The following is a 24,343-nucleotide window of genomic DNA, read 5'->3' on the forward strand; positions in this document are numbered from 1 at the left end:
TTAGGATCAGGTTGTTGTTTCTAAAAGGTAGCATGCCCATCCTCCAACTAAATATTTCCTAATACATTTCAACTTATTTGATGGAGTTGATTGCATGATTGATTCTAATATGATGCCATTTCATTATGAATGGATACTGCTGTCAGGCCTGAGAGTCAATAGATGGAGGTGACTGGTCTGACCATGGATGTGCTGTACAGAGTCCACATGGGTGAGTTGGGAGGCTGCCCTCTTGAGATAAGTGTGTAGATGGTATATTTAAGCAATAAGGCCCGAGGGGGTGTGGTATTTGGCCAATATTCCCGGGCTAAGGGTTGTTCTTAGGCACCATGCAACGCGGTAAAAAGCAATGTTCTGATATACCACGGCTTTGAGCCAATCAACATTCAGGGCTCGAACCACCCAGTTTATAATAATTATTATGCGATGATCAAATCAAAACTTTGTGGATACAGAGAATCCACATAAATAACTCAGATAAAACAGCTAAAGTACTCGGTGCAGTAACCAACAATAACATAATGATCCTCACCATCACAACCACCATCTAATTGGAGTTAGTTTTACTCTATAGAGAAGAACCCGACAGTATATTGGATACAAATAACAATGTTGAATGTTGAACCTTCATTGGAATTTATATCACTCATAAACGAGTCATAGAGATCGTTATCAGAGGCCAATGACTATAGATTACCATGGTGTACTAGCAAGAGCCATACGGAATGGGGTTGTAGACGTGTGCAATGCGCCTCACATCCATCCAAGACATTGATTATAATCGGGAACAGTTTGCCCTTATCAATAGCCTCCTTTGAACAGTGGGTTACACATTCATTGGACTCCATAGAAAGCAGTCATATTTTCCATTTGCATTGAGCCTGTCCATCTGCGTGGAAGGAACCATGAGGTGTTTACAGGTGTCCAACCAAGACCTGGAAGAAAGGATCCCTTCCTATGAGGAACTGGAAAAGCTGGAGAATGAGGAGGCTGGGGACAGACCCAAATGGGACAACAAGGCCCAGTACATGCTGACTATCGTAGGTTTCTGTGTGGGACTGGGGAACGTCTGGCGCTTCCCGTACCTTTGCCAGAGCCATGGGGGAGGTAGGTGTTGTTGAATGTGTTTTTGAGGAGTAGGGTTGCAGAATACCGGTAACTTTCCTCAAATTCATGGGTTTTCCAGAAATCCGGTTTGAAGATTCCCTTAATACAGAGGGGAATAAGCAGGAAATATGGACATTTTGGGAAAGTTACTGTAATTTTGCAACTCTGTTTCTTTATGTACATACAACAGCAACAGATAACCTCTCCTCCACCCTGCTTCTTGTTCTGTTCTCAGGTGCATTCATGATTCCTTTCCTGATCCTACTGGTTCTAGAAGGTGTTCCCCTGCTCCATCTGGAGTTTGCTATTGGTCAACGTCTAAGGAAAGGCAGTGTAGGTGTCTGGTCTTCCATCCATCCATACTTAACTGGCATTGGTAAGCAAAACACTCCATAGGAATTTAGACATGGGTAAAAATGGACCAAATCTCATTGGGCCACGGTGTTGTGTTGTGTTCCATAGGCATTGGATCCATGTGTGTGTCCTTTCTGGTCAGCCTGTACTACAACACCATCATGGCCTGGGTGATGTGGTACTTCTTTAACTCCTTCCAAGAGACGCTGCCTTGGAGCCAATGTCCAGTCAATGCCAACATGACAGGTAAGGCATCCATAGATAGCTAAGTTTTCATGATGGAAAATGATTAACTTTATACACACCCCTTATTTCTTTACCTGTAACTCTGTCTTCAATTGCTTCATTCTATTGTATTTTGCAATGTGAATGAATGAAATGAACTTTCCCCAGGCCTGGTGTCAGAGTGTGAAAGAAGCTCTCCAGTGGATTACTATTGGTACAGAGAGACCCTGAACACCACCCCAGACATAGATAACACAGGTGGGCTACAGTGGTGGATGGTCCTATGCCATGTGTCTGCCTGGGCGTTGCTGTTTATCTGCATAAGTCGAGGCATTGAGACCACTGGGAAGGTACGGCATAACCTCTGCACAGCAAATCACTTTCTAATACTAAAGCAGCAGCAGCTGTCAATGTCAAAATGATCAAGGTGTTTATAGGCATTTGATTATTGAAGCGCTGAATCAAGGTTTCCTTTTTATGACATTATAACCATATACAAAACAATACAGAATGATTTGTTTTACTATACTAAACAAAAATATAAATGCAGCATGCAACATTTTCAACAATTTTACTGAATTATAGTTCATATAAGGAAATTAATTAATTGAAATAAATTCATTAGGCCCTAATCTATGGATTTCACATGACTGGGCAGGGGCTCAGCCATGGCCCACCCTCTTAGGAGCCAGGCACAGGCCCAGCCAATTACACAAATGTTACGCCGATTGGGCATACTGCCATATTCTCTAAAATGACATAAGGGCTTATGGTAGAGAAATTATCATTCAACTCTCTGGCAACTGCTTTGGTGGACATTCCTACAGTCAGCATGCCAATTGCTCGCTCCCTCAAAACTTGAAACATCTGTGGGATTGTGTTGTGTGACAAACCTGCACATTTTAGAGTGGCCTTTTATTGTCCCCAATACAAGGTGCGCCTGTGTAATGATCATGCTGTTTAATTAGCTTCTTGATATGCCACACCTGTCAGGTGGATGGATTATATTGGCAAAGGAGAAATGCTCACTAACAGGGATGTAAACAAAATGTGTGCATAAAATTGGACAGAAATAAGCTTTTCGTGTGTATGGAACATTTCTGTGATCTTTTATTTCAGCTCATGAAACATGGGACCAACTCTTTACATGCTGAGTTTATATTTTTGTTCAGTTTATATATTGATGCAATAAAGCATGCTACCATAGCACTCAAATGACCCAGCTGTTTTTAATAACAGCTTTGTTGACCTTTCTGACACCACTTTGACAGTGTAAACAGTTGTAGACAGTGTTCACGTTCTAATTTGAACATATTTTATATATTTGTATTATATATGGTATTATATATTGTATATACAGTGTATGTCACCATGGTGCAATCCTGGACATAAAATTGTTGTAGTTTGTAGTTTATTTAAAAATACCAACTTTTCAAACACTTGAGGTAGACAAATATAGTTTATATAGAGTTTCAGCTAAAAGACAAACACATTTAGTATTTTGAATACCTCTCAGAAAACCAAATAATATTTGAAGTTATTTGAATATATGGCTGTCAAATATTTGATGAAGAATCCCAAAATTATAACAGTTAGTTGAATTAGTCAACATGTTTTATTATAAGCAAGTGGTTTGTAGGACTCTTAGATATGAGCCTTAATTTAGCCTATAACCTAGAATGAAATACACGAGGGACAAGGAATCACCTCAACATTAGACTAGACCATATTTGAAGCTTTAAACTAACAAATATATTTTCATAATGAGTGAGACATAAGGTAATACAATAACACATGACATTAAGTTTTTATACTTGTGTAGTAACTTTGTCATTATTACAACAAGAACATTGTTGTTAAATTTGAGTTGATTTATAATTGAATAATAATGGAGTTATGACATAAGTGGAATAAGGAACAGTCACTATTCTTCTTGTGTACAGTAGTTACAAAAACACTCAGGTCATTGCTATGCAATTAAAATGCAATTGACAAAGTATTGTGAAACAATAAGCTAATAAAATGTTGTTCCAAAAGTAATGAAAGTTTATTACACAGGTACAAGAACAGTTTCATGTTAAGTGTTACTGAGAAATCTAACAGTAACAAAATACATCCATTAAGTGTCGAAAGGAAACTAAATGTCCCAACTACAGACAAGGTAGGTGGAAAATCATGTTAGTTTGTATTCTGAGTAAACGATCCCTTTAAAGATGGTATCGGGTGTGTTTGAAAACAAGAACACTTGCCCTCAGATGGACAAAGAGGTTCGAAGTTGTTTTTGCTAAGCGTTCAACTTGCTGTTAGCAATGTTTGCAAATGGCTGTGAATTACTCTGCAGTATTTTCAGGTGTCATAAAATGAATTGCAGCTTTCAACCTTTTCAGTGGCATGTTGAAAGAATCATTCAGTGGTTGAGCATCACCACGTCTTTATTCTTGTCTGTACAAAATATCATTGGTTAATTGGTTTGACTTGATTTTGTGCACCTGGGGCAATGGACATACAGGAGAATGTACATTTACCAAATGTTTAGATAGAAATGTATCGTGTAGATCAAATATATGACTGTCAGATAAATTGGAATAGTATGGGTCATTGTGTGTTGTCTATTCATTCTATTTCTGCCAAGAGTGTGCATCAAGGCAACGAGTAGCTATTTGAAGAATCTCAAATATAAAATATATTTTGATTTGTTTAACACTTTTTTGGTTACTACATGAATCCATATGTGTTATTTCATAGTTTTGATGTCTTCACTATTATTCTACAATGTAGAAAATAGTAAAAATAAAGAAAACCCCTTGAATGAGTAGGTGTTCTTAAATTTTTGACCGATAGTGTACGTAAGTCACTATTTTGAGTCCATTTTAGTATATTTCATAAAAGCATTCCTCTCTCCTCCCATTAGGCTGTGTATATCACCTCAACATGACCCTGTGGTCTCCTCCCATTAGGCTGTGTATATCACCTCAACATTACCCTGTGGTCTCCTCCCATTAGGCTGTGTATATCCCCTCAACATTACCCTGTGGTCTCCTCCCATTAGGCTGTGTATATCACCTCAACATTACCCTGTGGTCTCCTCCCATTAGGCTGTGTATATCACCTCAACATTATCCCGTGGTCTCCTCCCATTAGGCTGTGTATATCACCTCAACATTACCCCGTGGTCTCCTCCCATTAGGCTGTGTATATCACCTCAACATTACCCTGTGGTCTCCTCCCATTAGGCTGTGTATATCACCTCAACATTACCCTGTGGTCTCCTCCCATTAGGCTGTGTATATCACCTCAACATTACCTTATGTGGTGCTGACCATCTTTCTGATCAGAGGCTTGACCTTGAAAGGCTCTGTGAATGGAGTGAAGTTCCTCTTCACCCCAGATGTGAGTAGCTTACATTACTATCATCGAACAAAAGTATTTATTCAAAGTATATGGTATTGTCACAATTATGAGTGAAGAGGTGTGGAGTCAGGCGCAGAGAGCAAAGATGTGGGAAAAACAACACGCTTTAATGTCCCGAAACACAACATGTACAAAGTGAAAACACAAATGAACAGAAATATAACCGTACAGCGTGTAACACAAAATACACTCAACCAACAAAACAGACGAACAAGCCCGCACGAAACAGAAGCGGGCTAAACAGACTATATATACCCTATCCTAACAACCAAACTAGAAACAGGTGCTACCAATTAGACAAAACTAAACGAACACAGAACAACGGATCGGCGATAGCTAGTAGACCGGCGACGACGACCGCCGAGCGCCACCCGAACAAGAAGGGGAGTCACCTTCGGTAATATTCGTGACAGTACCCCCTCCTGACGCGCAGCTCCCGCAGCGCGCCGACGTCGGCCTCGGGGACGACCCGGAGGCCGAGGCGCTGGGCAATCCGGGCGGAGGCGATGAAATTCACTCAACATGGATGGGTCTAGAATATCCCTCGCCGGAACCCAGCACCTCTCCTCTGGACCGTACCCCTCCCAGTCGACGAGGTACTGCAAGCCTCTCACCCGGCGTCTCGAGTCCAGAATAGCTCGTATCTTGTACGCCGGGGACCCCTCGATGTCCAGAGGGGGTGGAGGAACCTCCGGTACCTCATTCTCCTGCATGGGACCAGCTACCACCGGCCTGAGAAGAGACACATGAAATGAGGGGTTAATACGATAATACGAAGGAAGTGATAATCGATAACAAACCTCATTTATTCTCCTCAGGACTTTAAATGGCCCTATACACTGCGGACCCAGCTTCCGGCAGGGCAAGTGGAGAGGCAGGTTACGGGTCGAGAGCCAGACCCTGTCCCCAGGTGCAAACACGGGGGCCTCACTGCGGTGATGGTCAGCGCTCTTCTTCTGCCTTATACTAGCTTGGCGTAATGACTCCTGGACTGCTGTACCCACTCCACCAACCGCAGGAGCCTCAGTCTGGCTCTGATGCCACGGTGCCAAGACCGGCTGGTACCCCAACACGCACTCAAATGGTGACATGTTGGTAGAAGAGTGGCTTAGTGAATTCTAGGCTATTTCTGCCCAGGGAATATATCTCGCCCACTCGCCTGGCCGGTCCTGGCAATACGACCGCAGAAACCTACCGACCTCCTGGTTATCTCTCTCCACCTGACCATTACTCTCCGGGTGATACCCTGTGGTAAGGCTGACCGAGACCCCCAGACGTTCCATAAATGCTCTCCAAACACGGGAGATAAATTGGGGGCCCCGATCAGAAACTATATCCTCGGGCACCCCGTAGTGCCAGAAGACATGGGTGAAAAGAGCTTCCGCAGTCTGTAGGGCCGTAGGGAGACCGGGCAATGGGATAAGACGGCAGGACTTAGAGAACCGATCCACAACGACCAGGATAGTAGTGTTACCCTGAGAGGGGGGAAGGTCAATAAGAAAATCCACCGAAAGATGGGTCCACGGCCGTTGTGGAACGGGAAGAGTTTGTAATTTACCTCTTGGCAGGTGTCTAGGAGCCTTACTCTGGGCGCACACCGAACAGGAGGAAACATAGAATCGCACATCCCTCCTCAAAGTGGGCCACCAGTACTTCCTCTCAAGACCTCTCACGGTCCTATAAACACCTGGGTGACCCGACGAGGGTAGACAATGAGCCCATCGAATCAATTGATCACGAACAGCCAGCGGCACGTACCTACGACCCTCCGGACACTGTGGAGGCATAGGTTCCCCCCTTAGTGCCCGCTCGATGTCCGCGTCCACATCCCATACTACCGGTGCCACCAGCTTAGCTGCCGGAATGATGGGAGTAGGATCGATGGACCTGTCCTCAGTGTCATAGAGTCTTGACAGCGCGTCAGCCTTAGTGTTGAGGGAACCTGGTCTATATGAGACAGTGAAATGAAATCTGGTGAAAAACATGGCCCACCTTGCCTGACGAGGATTCATTCTCCTAGCTGATCGGATATACTCCAGGTTACGATGGTCAGTCCAGATAAGGAAAGGGTGCTTAGCCCCCTCAAGCCAGTGTCTCCACACCTTCAGGGCCTTAACCATAGCCAACAACTCCCTATCCCCCACATCATAATTCCGCTCCGCTGGCCCGAGTTTCTTAGAAAAAAAGGCACAGGGGCGGAGCTTCGGTGGCACACCCGAACGCTGTGAGAGCACAGCTCCAACCCCAGCCTCGGATGCGTCCACCTCTACTATAAACGCCAAAGAAGGGTACGGATGTGCCAACACCGGCGCCTCAGTAAACATCGCCTTCAACTTATGAAAAGCTCCGTTCGCCTCTGCTGACCACTGTAAACGCACCGGTCCCCCCTTCAGCAGTGAGGTAATAGGGGCAGCTATCTGACCAAAACCCCGGATAAACCTCCGGTAGTAATTGGCAAATCCCAAGAACCGCTGCACCTCCTTTACCGTGGTCGGAGTCGGCCAATTACGCACGGCCTTAACGTGATCACCCTCCATTACCAAACCAGAGCTAGAAATACGATAACCCAGGAAGGAAACTGATTGTTTGAAAAACTCACATTTCTCCACCTTCACATACAGGTCATGCTCCAGCAGTCGTCTAAGAACTTTACGCACAAGAGATACATGCGCAGTGCGTGTAGCGGAGTAGATCAAAATACCGTCAATATAAACCACTACACCCTGTCCGTGCAGGTCTCTGAGTATTTCATCCACGAAGGATTGAAATATAGCTGGAGCATTCTTTAAACCGTATGGCATGGCGCGATACTCATAATGGCCCGACATAGTGCTAAATGCAGTTTTCCACTCATCTCCCTTCCGAATACGCACCAAATTATAAGCACTCCTGAGATCCAGTTTAGTGAAGAACTGCGCTCCGTGAAATGATTCCACTACCGTAGCAATGAGAGGTAGTGGGTAACTAAAACCCACTGTGATGGAATTTAGACCTCTATAATCAATACACGGACGCAAACCACCATCTTTTTTCTTCACAAAAAAAGAAACTCGAAGAGACAGGTGACATGGAGGGCCGAATGTACCCCTGTCCCAGAGCCTCGTGATATAATTTTCCATAGCCACCTTCTCCTCCTGAGACAAAGGATACACATGACTCCTGGGAAGTGCAGCGTTAACCTGGAGATTTATCACGCAATCCCCCTGCCTATGGGGTGGTAATTGGGTCGCTTTCTTTTTACTGAAAACGATAGCCAAATCATCATACTCAGCTGGAATGCGCACGGTGGAAACCTGGTCTGGACTCTCCACCGTTGTAACACCGATGGAAACCCCTACACACCTGCCTGAACACTCATCAGACCACCCCTGTAGAGTTCCCTGTTTCCACGAAATCGTAGGATTATGAATAGCCAACCAGGGAATCCCCAGAACAACTGGAAACGCAGGTGAATCGATAAGGAACAAACTAATTCGCTCCTTGTGATTCCCCTGCGTAATCATCTCCAACGAAATTGTGGCTTTCTTCACCAGCCCTGACCCTAATGGTCGACTATCTAAAGAGTGCACGGGAAAAGGGGGGTTTACTTTAACTAACGGAATCCTCAACCTCTGAGCGAGTCCGCGATCTATAAAGTTTCCAGCTGCGCCTGCATCTACCAGTGCCTTATGCTGGAGAGAAGGAGAATAATTTAGGAAACAAATTAATAGAAACATGTGACCAACAGGAAACTCTGGGAGAGTGTGGTGCTTACTCACCTGGGGTGACCGATGAGTATTCTGCCTGCCCTCATGATTCCCAGATGAATTCCTCCAGCACCGACCAGACGTGTGCCCTCTCCGGCCACAACTGGTACAGGAGGAGCTTCCTCCTCCGATCTCCCTTGATGCGGTACCTCCTAACTCCATCGGAATAGGGGCAGGAGGATCAGGAGGTAGAACTGACAAGACCCTTTCAGAACGTCCACGAGCAGCTAGCAGATGGTCCAACCGGATCGACAGGTCTATCAGTCCATCCAGGCCAAGTGTAGTATCCCGACAGGCCAGCTCCCTACGGACGTCCTCTCTCAGGCTACACCTGTAATGGTCTATCAGGGCCCTGTCGTTCCACCCTGCTCCCGCAGCCAAGGTCCGGAACTCCAGCGCGAAGTCCTGCGCGCTCCTCTTCCCCTGTCTCAGATGGAACAATCTCTCACCTGCCGCACGACCCTCTGGAGGGTGATCGAACACGGCCCTGAAACGGCGGATGAACTCTGAGTAGTTGTCTCTTGCCGAGTCGGGCCCGTTCCAGACCGCATTAGCCCACTCCAGGGCTCTACCAGACAGGCAGGTGATGAGGACCCCTACTCTCTCCTCCTCTGAGGGGGCCGGTCGAACGGTGGACAGGTAGAGGTCTAATTGCAGCAGGAATCCCTGGCACCCTGTCGCTGTTCCATCGTATTTCCTCGGAGGCGTCATGAGCAGAGCGCTGGAACCGGATCCAGATGGGGCAGATGGTAGAGTTGCTGGTGGGAGGGTCGGTGGAGTAGTAGGGAAACCATTCCTCTCCCAACGATCCATCCTCTCCATCATCCGTTCCATCGCTGATCCTAGGCGATGGAGGATGGATGTGTGATGTTGGACTCTCTCCTCCATAGTGGGAAGAGGAGTGGTCGCTGCTCCTGCTGACTCCATATCGTGGTGCGGGCTTCTGTCACAATTATGAGTGAAGAGGTGTGGAGTCAGGCGCAGAGAGCAAAGATGTGGGAAAAACAACACGCTTTAATGTCCCGAAACACAACATGTACAAAGTGAAAACACAAATGAACAGAAATATAACCGGACAGCGTGTAACCCAAAATACAACAAAATACACTCAACCAACAAAACAGACGAACAAGCCCGCACGAAACAGAAGCGGGCTAAACAGACTATATATACCCTATCCTAACAACCAAACTAGAAACAGGTGCTACCAATTAGACAAAACTAAATGAACACAGAACAACGGATCGGCGATAGCTAGTAGACCGGTGACGACGACCGCCGAGCGCCACCCGAACAAGAAGGGGAGTCACCTTCGGTAATATTCGTGACAGGTATTCCAAGTTCAGCCACAGATCCAGATCCACAAAGAGTGCATCTAAGGCCTTTTAGCTAGCGTTAATATATGAGGTAGTATGATGGAATCAAAACCACATGCCTAACAACTTTTCTATGGGTGTGTGTTTCTCCAGATGAATGAACTAATGAACCCAACGACTTGGCTTGATGCGGGTGCCCAGGTTTTCTATTCATTCTCTTTGGCCTTTGGAGGTCTGCTGTCTTTCTCCAGCTACAACTCAGTGCAGTAAGTCCATACTGCTTGCTAATAACTACTAAATGACTTGTTGTTCACAACCCAGTTGAGACATTAAATCAATTCAAAACATATCATAACTTGTGCATAACCACTGCAAGCTTAGGACCCAGTCCTACATCAAAGTGAGCAAGCTTAACTTTCATTGTAAAATATTTTTTGCCATGATTTATGCAAATGATGGTGCAATATATCTAGTTTAGATTCAGCCCTTATGGCTGGTTTCTGATGGGGTAAGACAGTTGAGCTAGATTCAAACCTTATGGCTGGTTTCTGATGGGGTACGACAGTTGAACTAGATTCAAACCTTATGGCTGGTTTCTGATGGGATATAACAGTTGAACTAGATTCAAACCTTATGGCTGGTTTCTGATGGGATATGACAGTTGAACTAGATTCAAACCTTATGGGTGGTTTCTGATGGGATATGACAGTTGAACTAGATTCAAACCTTATGGCTGGTTTCTGATGGGATATAACAGTTGAACTAGATTCAAATCTTATGGCTGGTTTCTGATGGGATATAACAGTTGAACTAGATTCAGCCCTTATGGCTGGTTTCTGATGGGGTACGACAGTTGAACTAGATTCAGCCCTTATGGCTGGTTTCTGATGGGGTACGACAGTTGAGCTAGATTCAAACCTTATGGGTGGTTTCTGATGGGGTACGACAGTTGAACTAGATTCAAACCTTATGGCTGGTTTCTGATGGGGTACGACAGTTGAACTAGATTCAGCCCTTATGGCTGGTTTCTGATGGGGTACGACAGTTAAACTAGATTCAAACCTTATGGCTGGTTTCTGATGGGGTACGACAGTTGAACTAGATTCAAACCTTATGGCTGTTTTCTGATGGGGTACGACAGTTGAACTAGATTCAAACCTTATGGCTGGTTTCTGATGGGGTACGACAGTTGAACTAGATTCAAACCTTATGGGTGGTTTCTGATGGGATATGTCAGTTGAACTAGATTCAAACCTTATGGGTGGTTTCTGATGGGATATGACAGTTGAACTAGATTCAAACCTTATGGCTGGTTTCTGATGGGATATGACAGTTGAACTAGATTCAAACCTTATGGCTGGTTTCTGATGGGGTACGACAGTTAAACTAGATTCAAACCTTATGGCTGGTTTCTGATGGGGTACGACAGTTGTACTAGATTCAAACCTTATGGGTGGTTTCTGATGGGATATGACAGTTGAACTAGATTCAAACCTCATGGGTGGTTTCTGATGGGATATGACAGTTAAACTAGATTCAAACCTTATGGCTGGTTTCTAATGGGGTACGACAGTTGAACTAGATTCAGCCCTTATGGCTGGTTTCTGATGGGGTACGACAGTTGAACTAGATTCAGCCCTTATGGCTGGTTTCTGATGGGGTACGACAGTTAAACTAGATTCAAACCTTATGGCTGGTTTCTGATGGGGTACGACAGTTGAACTAGATTCAAACCTTATGGCTGGTTTCTGATGGGGTACGACAGTTGAACTAGATTCAAACCTTATGGCTGGTTTCTGATGGGGTACGACAGTTGAACTAGATTCAAACCTTATGGGTGGTTTCTGATGGGATATGACAGTTGAACTAGATTCAAACCTTATGGGTGGTTTCTGATGGGATACGACAGTTGAACTAGATTCAAACCTTATGGGTGGTTTCTGATGGGATACGACAGTTGAACTAGATTCAAACCTTATGGGTGGTTTCTGATGGGATACGACAGTTGAGCTAGATTCAAACCTCATTGCTGGATTCTGATGGGTATTTATACATTTTATTCTTCAAGAATAAAAAATGGATTTACCAATTCCAGATTGCTCCTTTAATGTGGTCTATTTCTCCAATAATAACTGTGAAGAGCCATTCCAGATTGCTCCTTTAATGTGGTCTATTTCTCCAATAATAACTGTGAAGAGCCATTCCAGATTGCTCCTTTAATGTGGTCTATTTCTCCAATAATAACTGTGAAGAGCCATTCCAGATTGCTCCTTTAATGTGGTCTATTTCTCCAATAATAACTGTGAAAAGCCATTCCAGATTGCTCCTTTAATGTGGTCTATTTCTCCAATAATAACTGTGAAAAGCCATTCCAGATTGCTCCTTTAATGTGTTCTATCTTTCCAGTAATAACTGTGAACAGGATGCAGTCATCATCTCTATCGTGAACGGAGCCACTGCTGTCTACGCTGCAACAGTCATCTACACCATCATTGGCTTCAGAGCCACAGAGAAGTTTGATGACTGTATTTCTGGGTATGTACCTATACTAGAATTAATCTAGAGTTGTTGCATGAAGATATGAACTACCCTCTAAATACATGTTTTTGCAGAAATATCCTGACACTGCTGAATACATTTGATCTCCCAGAGGGAAACGTCACTGAGAACAACTATGATCAGGTTCTTCATAGTCTCAATGGAACATATCCAGAGGTCATTCAGGGGCTCAACTTGAAGACCTGTGATTTGAATTCTTTCCTTAGTGAGGTGATTCATTCATTTTTATGAAATGGTACCTAAATGTTACCAATACAGTTGAAATGGTACCTAAATGTTACCAATACAGTTGAAGTCAGAAGTTTATATACACTTAGATTGGAATCATTAAAATTTGTTTTCAACCATTCCACACATTTCTTGTTAACAAACTATAGTTTTGGCAAGTCGGTGAGGACATCTACTTTATGCATGACACAAGTAATTTTTCCAACAATTGTTTACAGACAGATTATTTCACTTATAATTCACTGTATCACAATTCCAGTGGGTCAGAAGTTTACATACACTAAGTTAACTCTGCCTTTAAACAGCTTGGAAAATTCTAGAAAATTATGTCATGGCTTTAGAAGCTTCTGATAGGCTAATTGACATCATTTGAGTCAATTGGAGGTGTACCTGTGGATGTATTTCAAGGCCGACCTTCAAACTCAGTGCTTCTTTGCTTGGCATCATGATTAAATCAAAAGAAATCAGCCAAGACCTCAGAAAATAATTGTAGACCTTCACAAGTCTGGTTCATCCTTGGGAGAAATTTCCAAACGTTCCACGTTCATCTGGGGTACGACAATAGGTCGTACGTATAAACACCATGGGACCACACAGCTGTCATACTGCTCAGGAAGGAGACACATTCGGTCTCCTAGAGATGAACGTACTTTGGTGCGAAAAGTGCAAATCAATCCCAGAACAACAGCAAAAAACTTGTGAAGATACTGGAGGAAACCGGTACAAAGTATCTATATCCACAGTAAAACAAGCCCTATATCGACATGAAAGGCCGCTCAGCAAGGAAGAAGCCACTGCTCCAAAAACGCCATTAAAAAGCCAGAATACGGTTTGTAACTGCCCATGGAGACAAAGATCGTACTTTTTGGAGAAATGTCTTCTTGTCTGATGAAACAAAAATAGAACTGTTTGGCCATAATGACCATCGTTATCTTTGGATAAAAAGGGGGAGACTTGCAAGCCAAAGAACACCATCCCAACTGTGAAGTAGACAGGGTGGCAGCATCATGTCGTGTAGGTGCTTTGCTGCAGGAGGGACTGGTACATTTCACAAAATAGATGGCATCATGAGGAAGGGGAAATTATATGGATATGTTGAAGCAACATCTCAAGACATCAGTCAGGAAGTTAAAGCTTGGTCACAAATGGGTCTTCCAAATGGACAATGACCCCAAGCATACTCCCAAAGTTGTGGCAAAATGGCTTAAGGACAACAACGTCAAGGTATTGGAGTGGCCATCACAAAGCCCTGACCTCAATCCTATAGAAAATTTGTTGGCAGAACTGAAAAAGCGTGTGCGAGCAAGGAGGCCTAAAAACCTGACTCAGTTACACCAGCTTTGTCAGGAGGAATGGGCCAAAATTCACCCAACTTATTGTGGGAAGCTTGGGGAAGGCTACCCGAAATGTTTGACCCTAGTTAAACAATTTAAAGGCAATGCTACCAAATACTAATTGAGTGTATGTAAACTTCTGACCCACTGTGAATGTGATGAAAGAAGTAAAAGCTGAAATAAATCATTCTCTCTACTATTATTCTGACATTTCACTTTCTTAAAATGAAGTGGTAATCCTAACTGACCTAAAACAGGGAATATTTACTTGGATTAAATGTCAGAAATTGTGAAAAAATGATTTTAAATGTATTTGGCTAAGGTGTATGTAAACTTCCGACTTCAAATGCATTTGTATAAGATTTGGTGAGATGGATACAACACAAGTGGTGTATATGAAGCTTAAATATATCTTAGTTGCTAGGCTTCTGATTCATTCTCTTCATTGTCTTGGTACAGGGGGTTGAAGGAACTGGTCTGGCCTTTATCGTGTTCACAGAGGCCATCACTAAGATGCCTGTATCTCCTGTTTGGTCAGTCTTGTTCTTCATCATGCTCTTCTGTCTCGGCCTGTCCTCCATGTTTGGCAATATCGAAGGAGTTCTGGTACCACTTCAGGACCTGGGGGTTTTCCCCAAGAGTTGGCCCAAAGAAGCCATCGCTGGTGAGATGAGACAAAGAAATATGTCCCTTACACCATTTTGAAGGATGGAGATCCCTTTGATAAATATCTTCATCTTCTTCTTCTGTTACAGGGACAACATGTGTCCTCTGCTGCCTTGTTGGATTAATATTTGTTCAAGGCTCAGGGAACTACTGGCTGTCCCTCTTTGACAGCTATGGCGGGTCCATTCCTCTGCTGATCATTGCATTCTGTGAGATGGTCGGGGTTGTGTACCTCTATGGTATTGATAGGTGAGTAATAAATTCATTCTGTGAGATGGTTGGGGTTCTGTACCTCTATGGTATTGATAGGTGAGTAATAAATGCATTCTTTGAGATGGTCGGGGTTGTGTACCTCTATGGTATTGATAGGTGAGTAATAAATTCATTCTTTGAGATGGTTGGGGTTGTGTACCTCTATGGTATTGAAAGGTGACTAATACATTCATTCAGTGAGATGTTGGGGGTTACGTTACTCTACGGTATTGACGGGTTACTATTGAAACAAAATTCTGTTGATTAACATGGTCCTTACATTCACCGTAGATTCATTAGAGTCTGGGCACTAATGAATGTCGACTATGTATTTTATTCGAACAGGTTCAACGATGATATTGAGTTCATGATCGGCCACAAGCCCAACCTCTTCTGGCAGATCACATGGAGATTTGTCAGCCCCGCCATAATGCTTGTCATCTTTGTGTTCTACTTTATCACAAAAGTCCAAGAAACACCCATGTACAAAGCCTGGAATCCTGAATCGGTAACGTTTCCCTTTGTTGTCAGTGGCCAAATTAGTTATGAAATGAGGAGATTAGCACCTGCTAATAGTAAATCAACTTGCATGCACATGTTCTCTATTGGGTGTTTGAAAGGATCTCACTAGACATTGGCATCAGTAGCCTATAAACACACTTAACAAGGTTATTACTGTTTCTTCACAGGACAACTTCCCTACTTTGGAGGAGAAGGAATATCCAACCTGGATCTTTGCTATAATCTTCATCCTGGCAGGAATCCCAGGTCTTTCTGTACCTCTTACGGCTATTTACAAATGTTTGAGGAACCGCTGCTGCAAGAAGGATAATGAGTTTAAACAAGATGACTTAAACACTATTGCCAAGCAAGTTCACCTGACGGATGAGGCTACCAAGAACAAACCAGACATCCCAGAGACAGCAGATGGAAGATAGTGATCAAATCACTAGCCCATTGTTGTTTTCATGACAGGCCATTTATTTACTCCATGCCACTGATAGCTGAAAGGAATAGATACGTTTGATAGTTTTACAAGGTTGTATGGATGAGGTATGACAGAAAAGCCACTAAACTTACATTGATTGACACATTGTGGTCATTTTTGTGCTGAAAAGTCAACATTAAACTAAATTATATCCTTTGTTCTTGTTATGTTCTTGTTCTAGTATAGTCCTTGGGGATTACCATTCAGTGTGTAGTTCTGGTCTTGCTATAGGATAGTCCTTGGGGACTACCATTCAGTGTGTAGTGCTGGTCTTGTTCTAGTATAGTCCTCGGGGATTACCATTCAGTGTGTAGTGCTGGTCTTGCTATAGCATAGTCCTTGGGGACTACCATTCAGTGTGTAGTTCTGGTCTTGCTATAGCATAGTCCTTGGGGACTATCATTCAGTGTGTAGTGCTGGTCTTGCGACTTTGGGCTAATAAATATTCCAGATAGTTGACTGATTAATTACTGGAATAATGAATTGATCAGATTTATGTTCACATGAATCTGAAAGGGGCACCATTAAGGGTTGCCTATAGAGAGACTTTTGAATTAACTCTATCAGTAGTTATCATTAATCGTTACAGTGTTAATCCTATCAACAATATAATCATTTTTACCATGTTCTCATTCTGAACAGTCGTCGAGTGTCTGGAACCTCAAGAACCCAATAGCTCGTAAAGTAGCACAATGCCACAAATAATTCATTTAAGGTTTTATTTACTAGACTAAATCAGTTGGAAAATGAGGTAGTTAAAGATACAATATAAAAGCAGGGTATAAGTAGATACAACACAGTTATTGAGGTGAGAATCTCCACAGAACTATGAATGAACTTCCATACTCAAGTCAGGCAGTACAGCAGAATATTCACAGGATTTTTGAGAATGACTTGATCTTAGTAATTGAAAGAGACAATGTGAAAGGGTTCACCAACACATTATTTCACAACCGTGACCTTATAGAGAGCTTCACCAACCAGGAATAGACAATGAACTAGGCAATCAGTTAGCATCCGAATGTGGACAATGCCGGGACAGTATTGATCATGGGCTCGTAAATTTGACCAGCCGTCTTACAATTACTCAATAACTTCCAATATGTCAGTTTCAGAGGAGTTTAAGAATGCAATAGGTCCTGTACTTGAATGCCGATGTTACCTGACCAAGTGGATTCCTCGAGGATGTGATGGAGAAATAAAAGGTCCATTGTCCTCTTCTCTTGACAGTAGTGATATGAGGCCAACAGGCCAAAAATAGCTCACAGCCAAAGGAGTGAGTCCCACTTCCTCTCTCGCGCAGTCCTCCATCCTCAGTTCCGGAAGGTGAAGTCTATTAGAGTTGTTTTCATTCTTTCTCTGATCCAGGTCGGGATGTATTGTCAGTCCATTGGTCAGTCCGTTGGTCTTGAATGAGAAACAGTGCATTTCGCAGGATGCCCTCGGGGATGATTGCTTCCGTCTGAGTAGGATACTTTTTCATCGATTTGGTTTCCAATGAGATGGGATCATTCGTCCAATGGGCGTGGCCGCACCTCGCAGAAACGTGGTCTTGTCGAATGTTAGTAAGTCCTATAATTTATAGGGATACTCACAGAGTGCGTGCTTATGATAGGCATCATGGGACCGCCCTGTGTATTCTAAGGATTCAGCATATCCCTGTTCTCTGGAAAAAACCTGAGATCTCCTCATAAGTGCCCACAGCATGTTCCTACTGCACAAAACACAGTTCACCAATCTCTAGGATAACTGCATTATTCAAGATGGTGGGAGTATTGATAGGGGAGTTCTAGATGCAACATAACATTGATTACTATGACAAAATGATAAGCATTGTCATGTATTTATTATACCACAGAGCCTGGCCCAGTTGCAACTTCTACTGGCAGATCAAAAAGAATGTGTTTTATTGTCACATACACCGGATAGGTGCAATGAATGTCTTGTATTACAGGGTCAACCATAGTAGTAAGGCACCCCTGGACTAAATTAAGTTTAAGTGCCTTGCTCAAGGGCACCACGACAGAGTTTTCATCTTGGGTATTCGAACCAGAGACCTTTCAGTTACTGATGCAACGCTCTAACTGCTAGGCTACCTGCCACCTTCATGGAGGCTGATCAGTCCCTTCACGTTCGTCATTTTTGTCTCCTACTTTGATGACACAGTCCCTAAGGTATCCTGAATTGGTAATATTCCCTCTAAACATAATAAGCAGCTAAACTACAGAGTTTTGAGATGTAGAAACTGATTGAAAACACAATAAGATATTGATGTCACAATCGACAATAACAGATTACATTCAAGTCAGTGCATTGCTCCAGTTCATGTTGATAGACTAGCTCATACTGAGACTTTCTTTGTAGGAAAACTGTACATATTAATGATTTTTATTGTGTCCCTTTCGGGAAATTTGTCTTGCAAATTTGGAGTTGAAGCCATATCCAGACTGGATCTACAGTGATCTACAGTCAGTGGTGTAGAGAGGAGCAGGCAGGAGGCAGTCGCAGGTTTAGAACTACTGAATTTATTTAAGGACCATAGATCAAAGCGGGACGAAACCCAAACGCTGTTGTGCTAAAAATCTATCTTCATTATCAAAAAGGCACAGGGCGAACCCAAAGTGCAACATATAAAGTACTCAGGAAATAGTAGGAGAAACATTTACAATGACCCACAAAGACAAATGGCAGAAGGAGTATATATACAGTGATAGAGTGGGGATTGGAACCAGGTGTGTGTAATGATGACGAGACAAGACCAGGGTTGATGAGTGAAGGATGTTTGCCAGCAGTAGGTTCGGCAGAAGCTAGAAGGCCAGGTACGCTGAACAGAAGGTGGAGCCAAAGCAAAACCCCTCCCAGTCGACCAGGTACTGGAGAAGCCCTCCAACAGGCTGCAGATGGAGTATGCCGGGGCCCCCTCGACGTGCAAGGGAGGGGGAGGTGCGTCGTGGGGTCCAGCACTAGCTGCTACCGGCCTGAGGAGAGATGAAATGATGAAATGAGGGTGAGATCCGGTAATTGATGGGGAGTAGTAATCTGTACGTCACCTCATTGACTCTCCTCAGGACTGGGCTAAGCCATGGGCTCAGCTTTTGGCAGGGCAGGTGGAGGAGCAGGTCCTTCGTAGAAAGCCAGACCCTGTCACCGGGATGAAAGACCGGGGCCCCACTGCAGCCTGCTCCTTCTGCCGGAGGACGACGCGCTGGAGACGGCACGCCGGAACCAATTGTCCACTGCAGGAGCCTCGATCTGACTCCAGTGCCAGGGTGCCTGGGCTGGGTGATAGCCTAGAACACACTGAAAGAGTGTGAGGTTAGTGGAAAGAGTGACGGAGGGAAGGTACCTACCCAGTTCCTGATTTACCCTTTCCACCTACCCATTTGATTGGGGATGGTACCCAGAGGTGAGGCTGACCGTTTTGCCCATCTTAATCTTTTCTTTTTATTGGCCAGTCTGAAATATGGCTTTTTCTTTGCAACTCTGCCTCTTTGTTTCTGGCCATTTTGAGCCTGTAATCAAATTCACAAATGCCGATCCCACAACCTATCAGCTCGCGCAAACAGACGGATGGAATTCAATCTAACCAAAATAAAACAATGCACCAAAATCAAACTCAGCATCAATTTGTATGTCCTGAAATCAAAATGCAGATGTATGCAGACAGCATGGTCTTCTATGTCTATGCCAAGACAAAGCAAAAGACTGCTCGTAAACTTACAGCAGCATTGGATAAAATAGCTGACTGGTTGGACCACTCATGTCTAATATTAAACATAACGAAAACTGTCCTCATGTATTTCTCTATCAGGAACAGTGAGACCCATCAGCCTGACGTAACTGAGGTAATTCGCTCTCTCTTTTTAACATTAAGACATTCCAACTCTTAAGATGTCACAACTGTAGGACCAAGGGACATTTAAACTCTGACGTAAAATGAGCAATCTATTGTCTACTGTATATTTTGACTATATATATATATATATATATATATATATATATGGATTATTATTTATATACAGTACCAGTCAAACGTTTGGACACACCTACTCATTCAAGTGTTTATTTCTTTATTTGTTTCATTTTTTCTTTCTACATTGTAGAATAATAGTGAAGACATCACAACTATGAAATAACACATATGTAATCATGTAGTAAGCAAAAGGGTGTTAAACAAATCAAAAGATATTTTATATTTGAGATTCCTCAAAAGTAGCCACTTTTGCCTTGATGACAGCTTTGCTCACTCTTGGCATTCTCTCAACCAGCTTCATGAGGTAGTCACCTGGAATGCATTTCAATGAACTGGTGTGCCTTGTTAAAAGTTCATTTGTGGAATTTCTTTCCTTCTTAATGAGTTTGAGCCAATCAGTTGTGTTGTGACAAGGTAGGGGTGGAATACAGAAGATAGCCCTTTTTCGGTGTCTATATGAAGAATCTCAAATATAAAATATATTTTGATTTGATTAACACTTCTTTGGTTACTACATGATTCCATATGTGTTATTTCATAGTTTTGATGTCTTCACTATTATTCTAGTATGTAGAAAATAGTCAAAATAAAGAAAAACCCTTGAATGAGTAGGTGTGTCCAAAACTTTGACTGGTACAGTACATATTTTCAACACCTAGCAAGTCCAACCCAGTTTACTATGGATGGAAATTAAGCTAACCTGAGACTAGTATTTTTCAGACCGGGCTAGTAGAAAATGTGCCAAACTGGCACACTGGCGAGTGACATTTTGGACCCGGGATAGTAGAATTTTATCTCTACTAGCCCGGCTGACCAGCACCAAAAATATTAAAACTCCATCCAATCACAGTTTGTTGAGGTAATTGTGTGTCTTCTACTGTACAGAGGGTAGTGTGTACGGCCCAGCTATCTAGCTAAATCTGCTGAGATGGCATGTTGCACATGGTCCCTGACAATAAATAAATATATATATATATATATATATATATCTGTATGTACATATATATTATATAACATTACTCATGCTTTTCTGATTAAAAGTTAAGTCTGCCTTCAAAGATGCTTTCCTGATCCCTTATCTCATTGGTGTTTGAGGGCCTTCCCCTGCTGCATTTGGAGCTGGTGGTTGGACAGAGGTTCCACATGGGAAGCATTGGAGTTTGGACCTCAATCTAGGAGGAGTAGGTGGGCTGGTTTGGCATCAAGGAAATCCAGATCTTAATGTGTAATAATTCCATGTGTCCTGTTACTGTCTAACAATTTGGAAATGTGATTGTTTGCTGGAAATATCTGTGTACAGTTTTATAGGTTTCAGGGATGCTAAATTATTATTATTTTTTAAAAACCTTTATTTAACTGGGCAAGTCAGTTAAGAACAAATGCTTATTTTCAATAACGGCCTAGGAAAAGTGGGTTAACTGCCTGTTCAGGGGCAGATCGGGAATTTGAAATTGCAAACTTTCGGTTACTAGTCCAACGCTCTTACCACACTACCCTGTCGCCCCAAATAAATTAATAAGCAATCTTCCAAACAAGATTTCTGGAAAACCTGGGAATTTTCCAAATTTACTGGAATTTTACAACCCTAGTTAGTTATACAGTTTATATATACGGGTTTTTACCTCCTTTTTCTGCCCAATTTTGTGGCATCCAATTGTGATCCAAATACGATCTTGTCCCATTGCTGCAACTACCCAACAGGCTCGGGAGAGGTGAAAGTTGAGTCATGCTCCCTCTGGAACATGACCCACCAAACCACTCTTAATGCCCACCTGCTTAACCCAGAAGCCAGATACAGAAATGTGTCGGAGGACGACGAAGTCAGCCTCTGTCTCTCGCTCTCTCTCTCTCTCTCTCTCTTGCTTCTCCTTAATTTGTGAAGATATTACTTTGTTGAAAACTGTTCAAGTATTGTCTTTCTCTCTCTTTGAGTCAACTACTCACCACATTTTATGCACTGTAGTGCTAGCTAGCTGTAGCTTATGCTTCCAGTACTAGATTCATTCTCTGATCCTTTGATTGGGTGGACTACATGTCAGTTCATGCTTCAAGAGCAGTTTGGAGGATGTCCTCCGGAAGTTGTCATAATGACAGTGTAAGTCTATGAAAGGGGAGAGAACCAAGAGCCTCCTAGGTTTTGTATTGAAGTAAATGTACCCAGAAGAGGACGGAAGCGAGCTGTCCTGCCAATGGTGTTACCCTACAGAGTTTTGTTGAGGTTACTGTAGACCATTGCAAAACAGTGTCTTTTAATCAATTATTTGGTGATGTGAATACGGTCCTCCCCTTCCTCCTCTGAGGAACCTCCACTGGGTATATTAAACTTGTGCTATTGATCCTACTTAAACTGTGTCAAGGGGTCATCTCTTGCGCAACTCAATATGGGGGAATGTAAGTTTAGATTAAAGCAACAATCTGTTGTTTTACTGAGGAAGATGGTCCTCCCCTTCCTCCTCTGAGGAGCCTTCACTGCTTTAGACATACCCTTCAAGCTCCTTCAGACTCCAAAACAATCTACCGAATGTTCTCAGCTTTTCTAATATCTGGTGGCCTAGCTGGTCGTGGCCTAGCTGGTCTTGCGGTAATGCCGATGTCAGCAAAGGTTTCAAATCTGGCCTTTATTGCCCTTTGACTCAGACTCTCTCTAGCATTCCCCACTGTCGTCCCCTCTCGCTCTCTCTGTTTAATAAATTCAGAAAATACATACAAATATACATTTATGAAAATAGTAATAAAATAGAACCAGTCATGGATAATCATGTATTTGTCTGTTTGTTTTATTAGGGTTGATGTGCCTCGCCTCCTTCACTGTGGCTCTGATCTTTACCATGGACTCTACTGTCTTTACCATGGACTCTACTGTCTTTACCATGGGCTCAGGAAACTACTGTCTGGAGATCTTCAACAGCTATGTAGGATCCCTGCCTCTACTCATCATAGTCTTCTTTGAGATCATCGCTGTGGTTTACATGTATGGGATAAACAAGTGAGGTCTACTTAATTTGTGTTTTTTCCATCTATAAATGATCTCACTTCTGAACAAGCTCAATCTCAAGCACAAAGATAACAAAATAGTATCAAATCTTTGTTTTTCTTTCTTCAACTCATCTGAGAATGTTTCTTTGTTCTCAGGTTCAGTGATGAAATAGTGTTTCTTTGTTCTCAGTTCTCAGGTTCAGTGATGACATGGAGTGGAGGACAGGGCGAAGGCCCAACATTTTCAGGCCATGTGCAGAGTGATCAGCCTTCTGATGCTGCTGATGGTCTTCCTGGCTTACGTGGTTGTCCAGGCTGAAACTCAACCCACTTACGCTGCATGGAACCCTGACTATGTAAGAGACATATTTTGTTGCATGTTGATGCATGTTGTAATATTGCATCACTACAGGCTGTAGTAGGACAAGATACAGATAACAATACATTATGATATTACTTAATGTTTAATCCAGTAATTTTACATCCAATAAACATGATCGATGCAAACTTCACATATTTTTAGATGAACTGGGTAAAGAAACATCCTCTCCTTTCAATAGGTCCACTTCACCATGGCTGAGTTGCAGCCCTATCCCGCTGGGTGTCTGCTGGGTGATGCTGTCTGCTCTCCCCTGTGTCTCCATCCCTCTAGTGGCCCTCTACAGATTCACCCTCTTCCTGAAGAAACGTGTCATGGACAGAGGCAATCATAACCCCCTTTTAGAATGACACACACACACACACACACACACACACACACACACACACACACACACACACACACACACACACACACACACACACACACACACACACACACACACACACACACACACACACACATATTCCCAACAGGCTACTTGGTGGTCAATTCAGGGTCATAATTTTGACCTGCACTCTACAGTAAAACAACACTCACTATCATAATCTTTCTGTGGAATTATTTATCCCTTTCAGTTTTTAATTACCTTCTCGCTTTCAAAACATAATTACTCATTGCTACATGGTCAGAAGGCCAATGATATTGATCAAATTGATAGATTCATTTTAAGGAAATGCCACAGCTTCCTGCTTTTTACATGGCATTTGTGGCTTGTTATTGGTGAGACTGATGCAAGAGGACCAGTAGGCAGCCAAGTTCATCACTGCACAATTATATCCATGTGGAAAGACAGAGGCCGACTGTATCTACTGTAAATAAAGACAGA

At 42.9% G+C, this 24,343-nt stretch overlaps 1 protein-coding gene across 1 annotated transcript; it reads left to right on the plus strand.

Moving 5' to 3' along the window:
• The first annotated feature begins 727 nt into the window (after positions 1–727).
• On the plus strand, positions 728–16,342 carry LOC124023188 (sodium-dependent neutral amino acid transporter B(0)AT1-like). The gene is made up of 12 exons (XM_046337717.1): positions 728–1,107; positions 1,343–1,483; positions 1,570–1,707; positions 1,855–2,036; positions 4,966–5,076; positions 10,313–10,425; positions 12,566–12,694; positions 12,772–12,928; positions 14,740–14,944; positions 15,036–15,195; positions 15,544–15,706; positions 15,888–16,342. Exons 1-12 carry the CDS (start codon positions 906–908, stop codon positions 16,134–16,136), a joined length of 1,950 nt encoding a protein of 649 aa, XP_046193673.1. The 5' UTR covers positions 728–905; the 3' UTR covers positions 16,137–16,342.
• The last annotated feature ends 8,001 nt before the right edge of the window (positions 16,343–24,343 follow it).

Source organism: Oncorhynchus gorbuscha, unplaced genomic scaffold (genome assembly GCF_021184085.1).
Source record: "Oncorhynchus gorbuscha isolate QuinsamMale2020 ecotype Even-year unplaced genomic scaffold, OgorEven_v1.0 Un_scaffold_1534, whole genome shotgun sequence".
Classification (NCBI taxonomy): Eukaryota; Metazoa; Chordata; class Actinopteri; order Salmoniformes; family Salmonidae; genus Oncorhynchus; species Oncorhynchus gorbuscha.

Excerpts from the sequence above, each read along its gene's own strand:
- LOC124023188 (XM_046337717.1), top strand. The coding sequence starts at position 906 with ATGAGGTGTTTACAGGTGTCCAACCAAGACCTGGAAGAAAGGATCCCT. Across the intron at positions 2,037-4,965 it reads GCATTGAGACCACTGGGAAG|GCTGTGTATATCACCTCAAC; the intron begins GTACGGCATAAC and ends TCCTCCCATTAG. Across the intron at positions 10,426-12,565 it reads TCCAGCTACAACTCAGTGCA|TAATAACTGTGAACAGGATG; the intron begins GTAAGTCCATAC and ends CTATCTTTCCAG.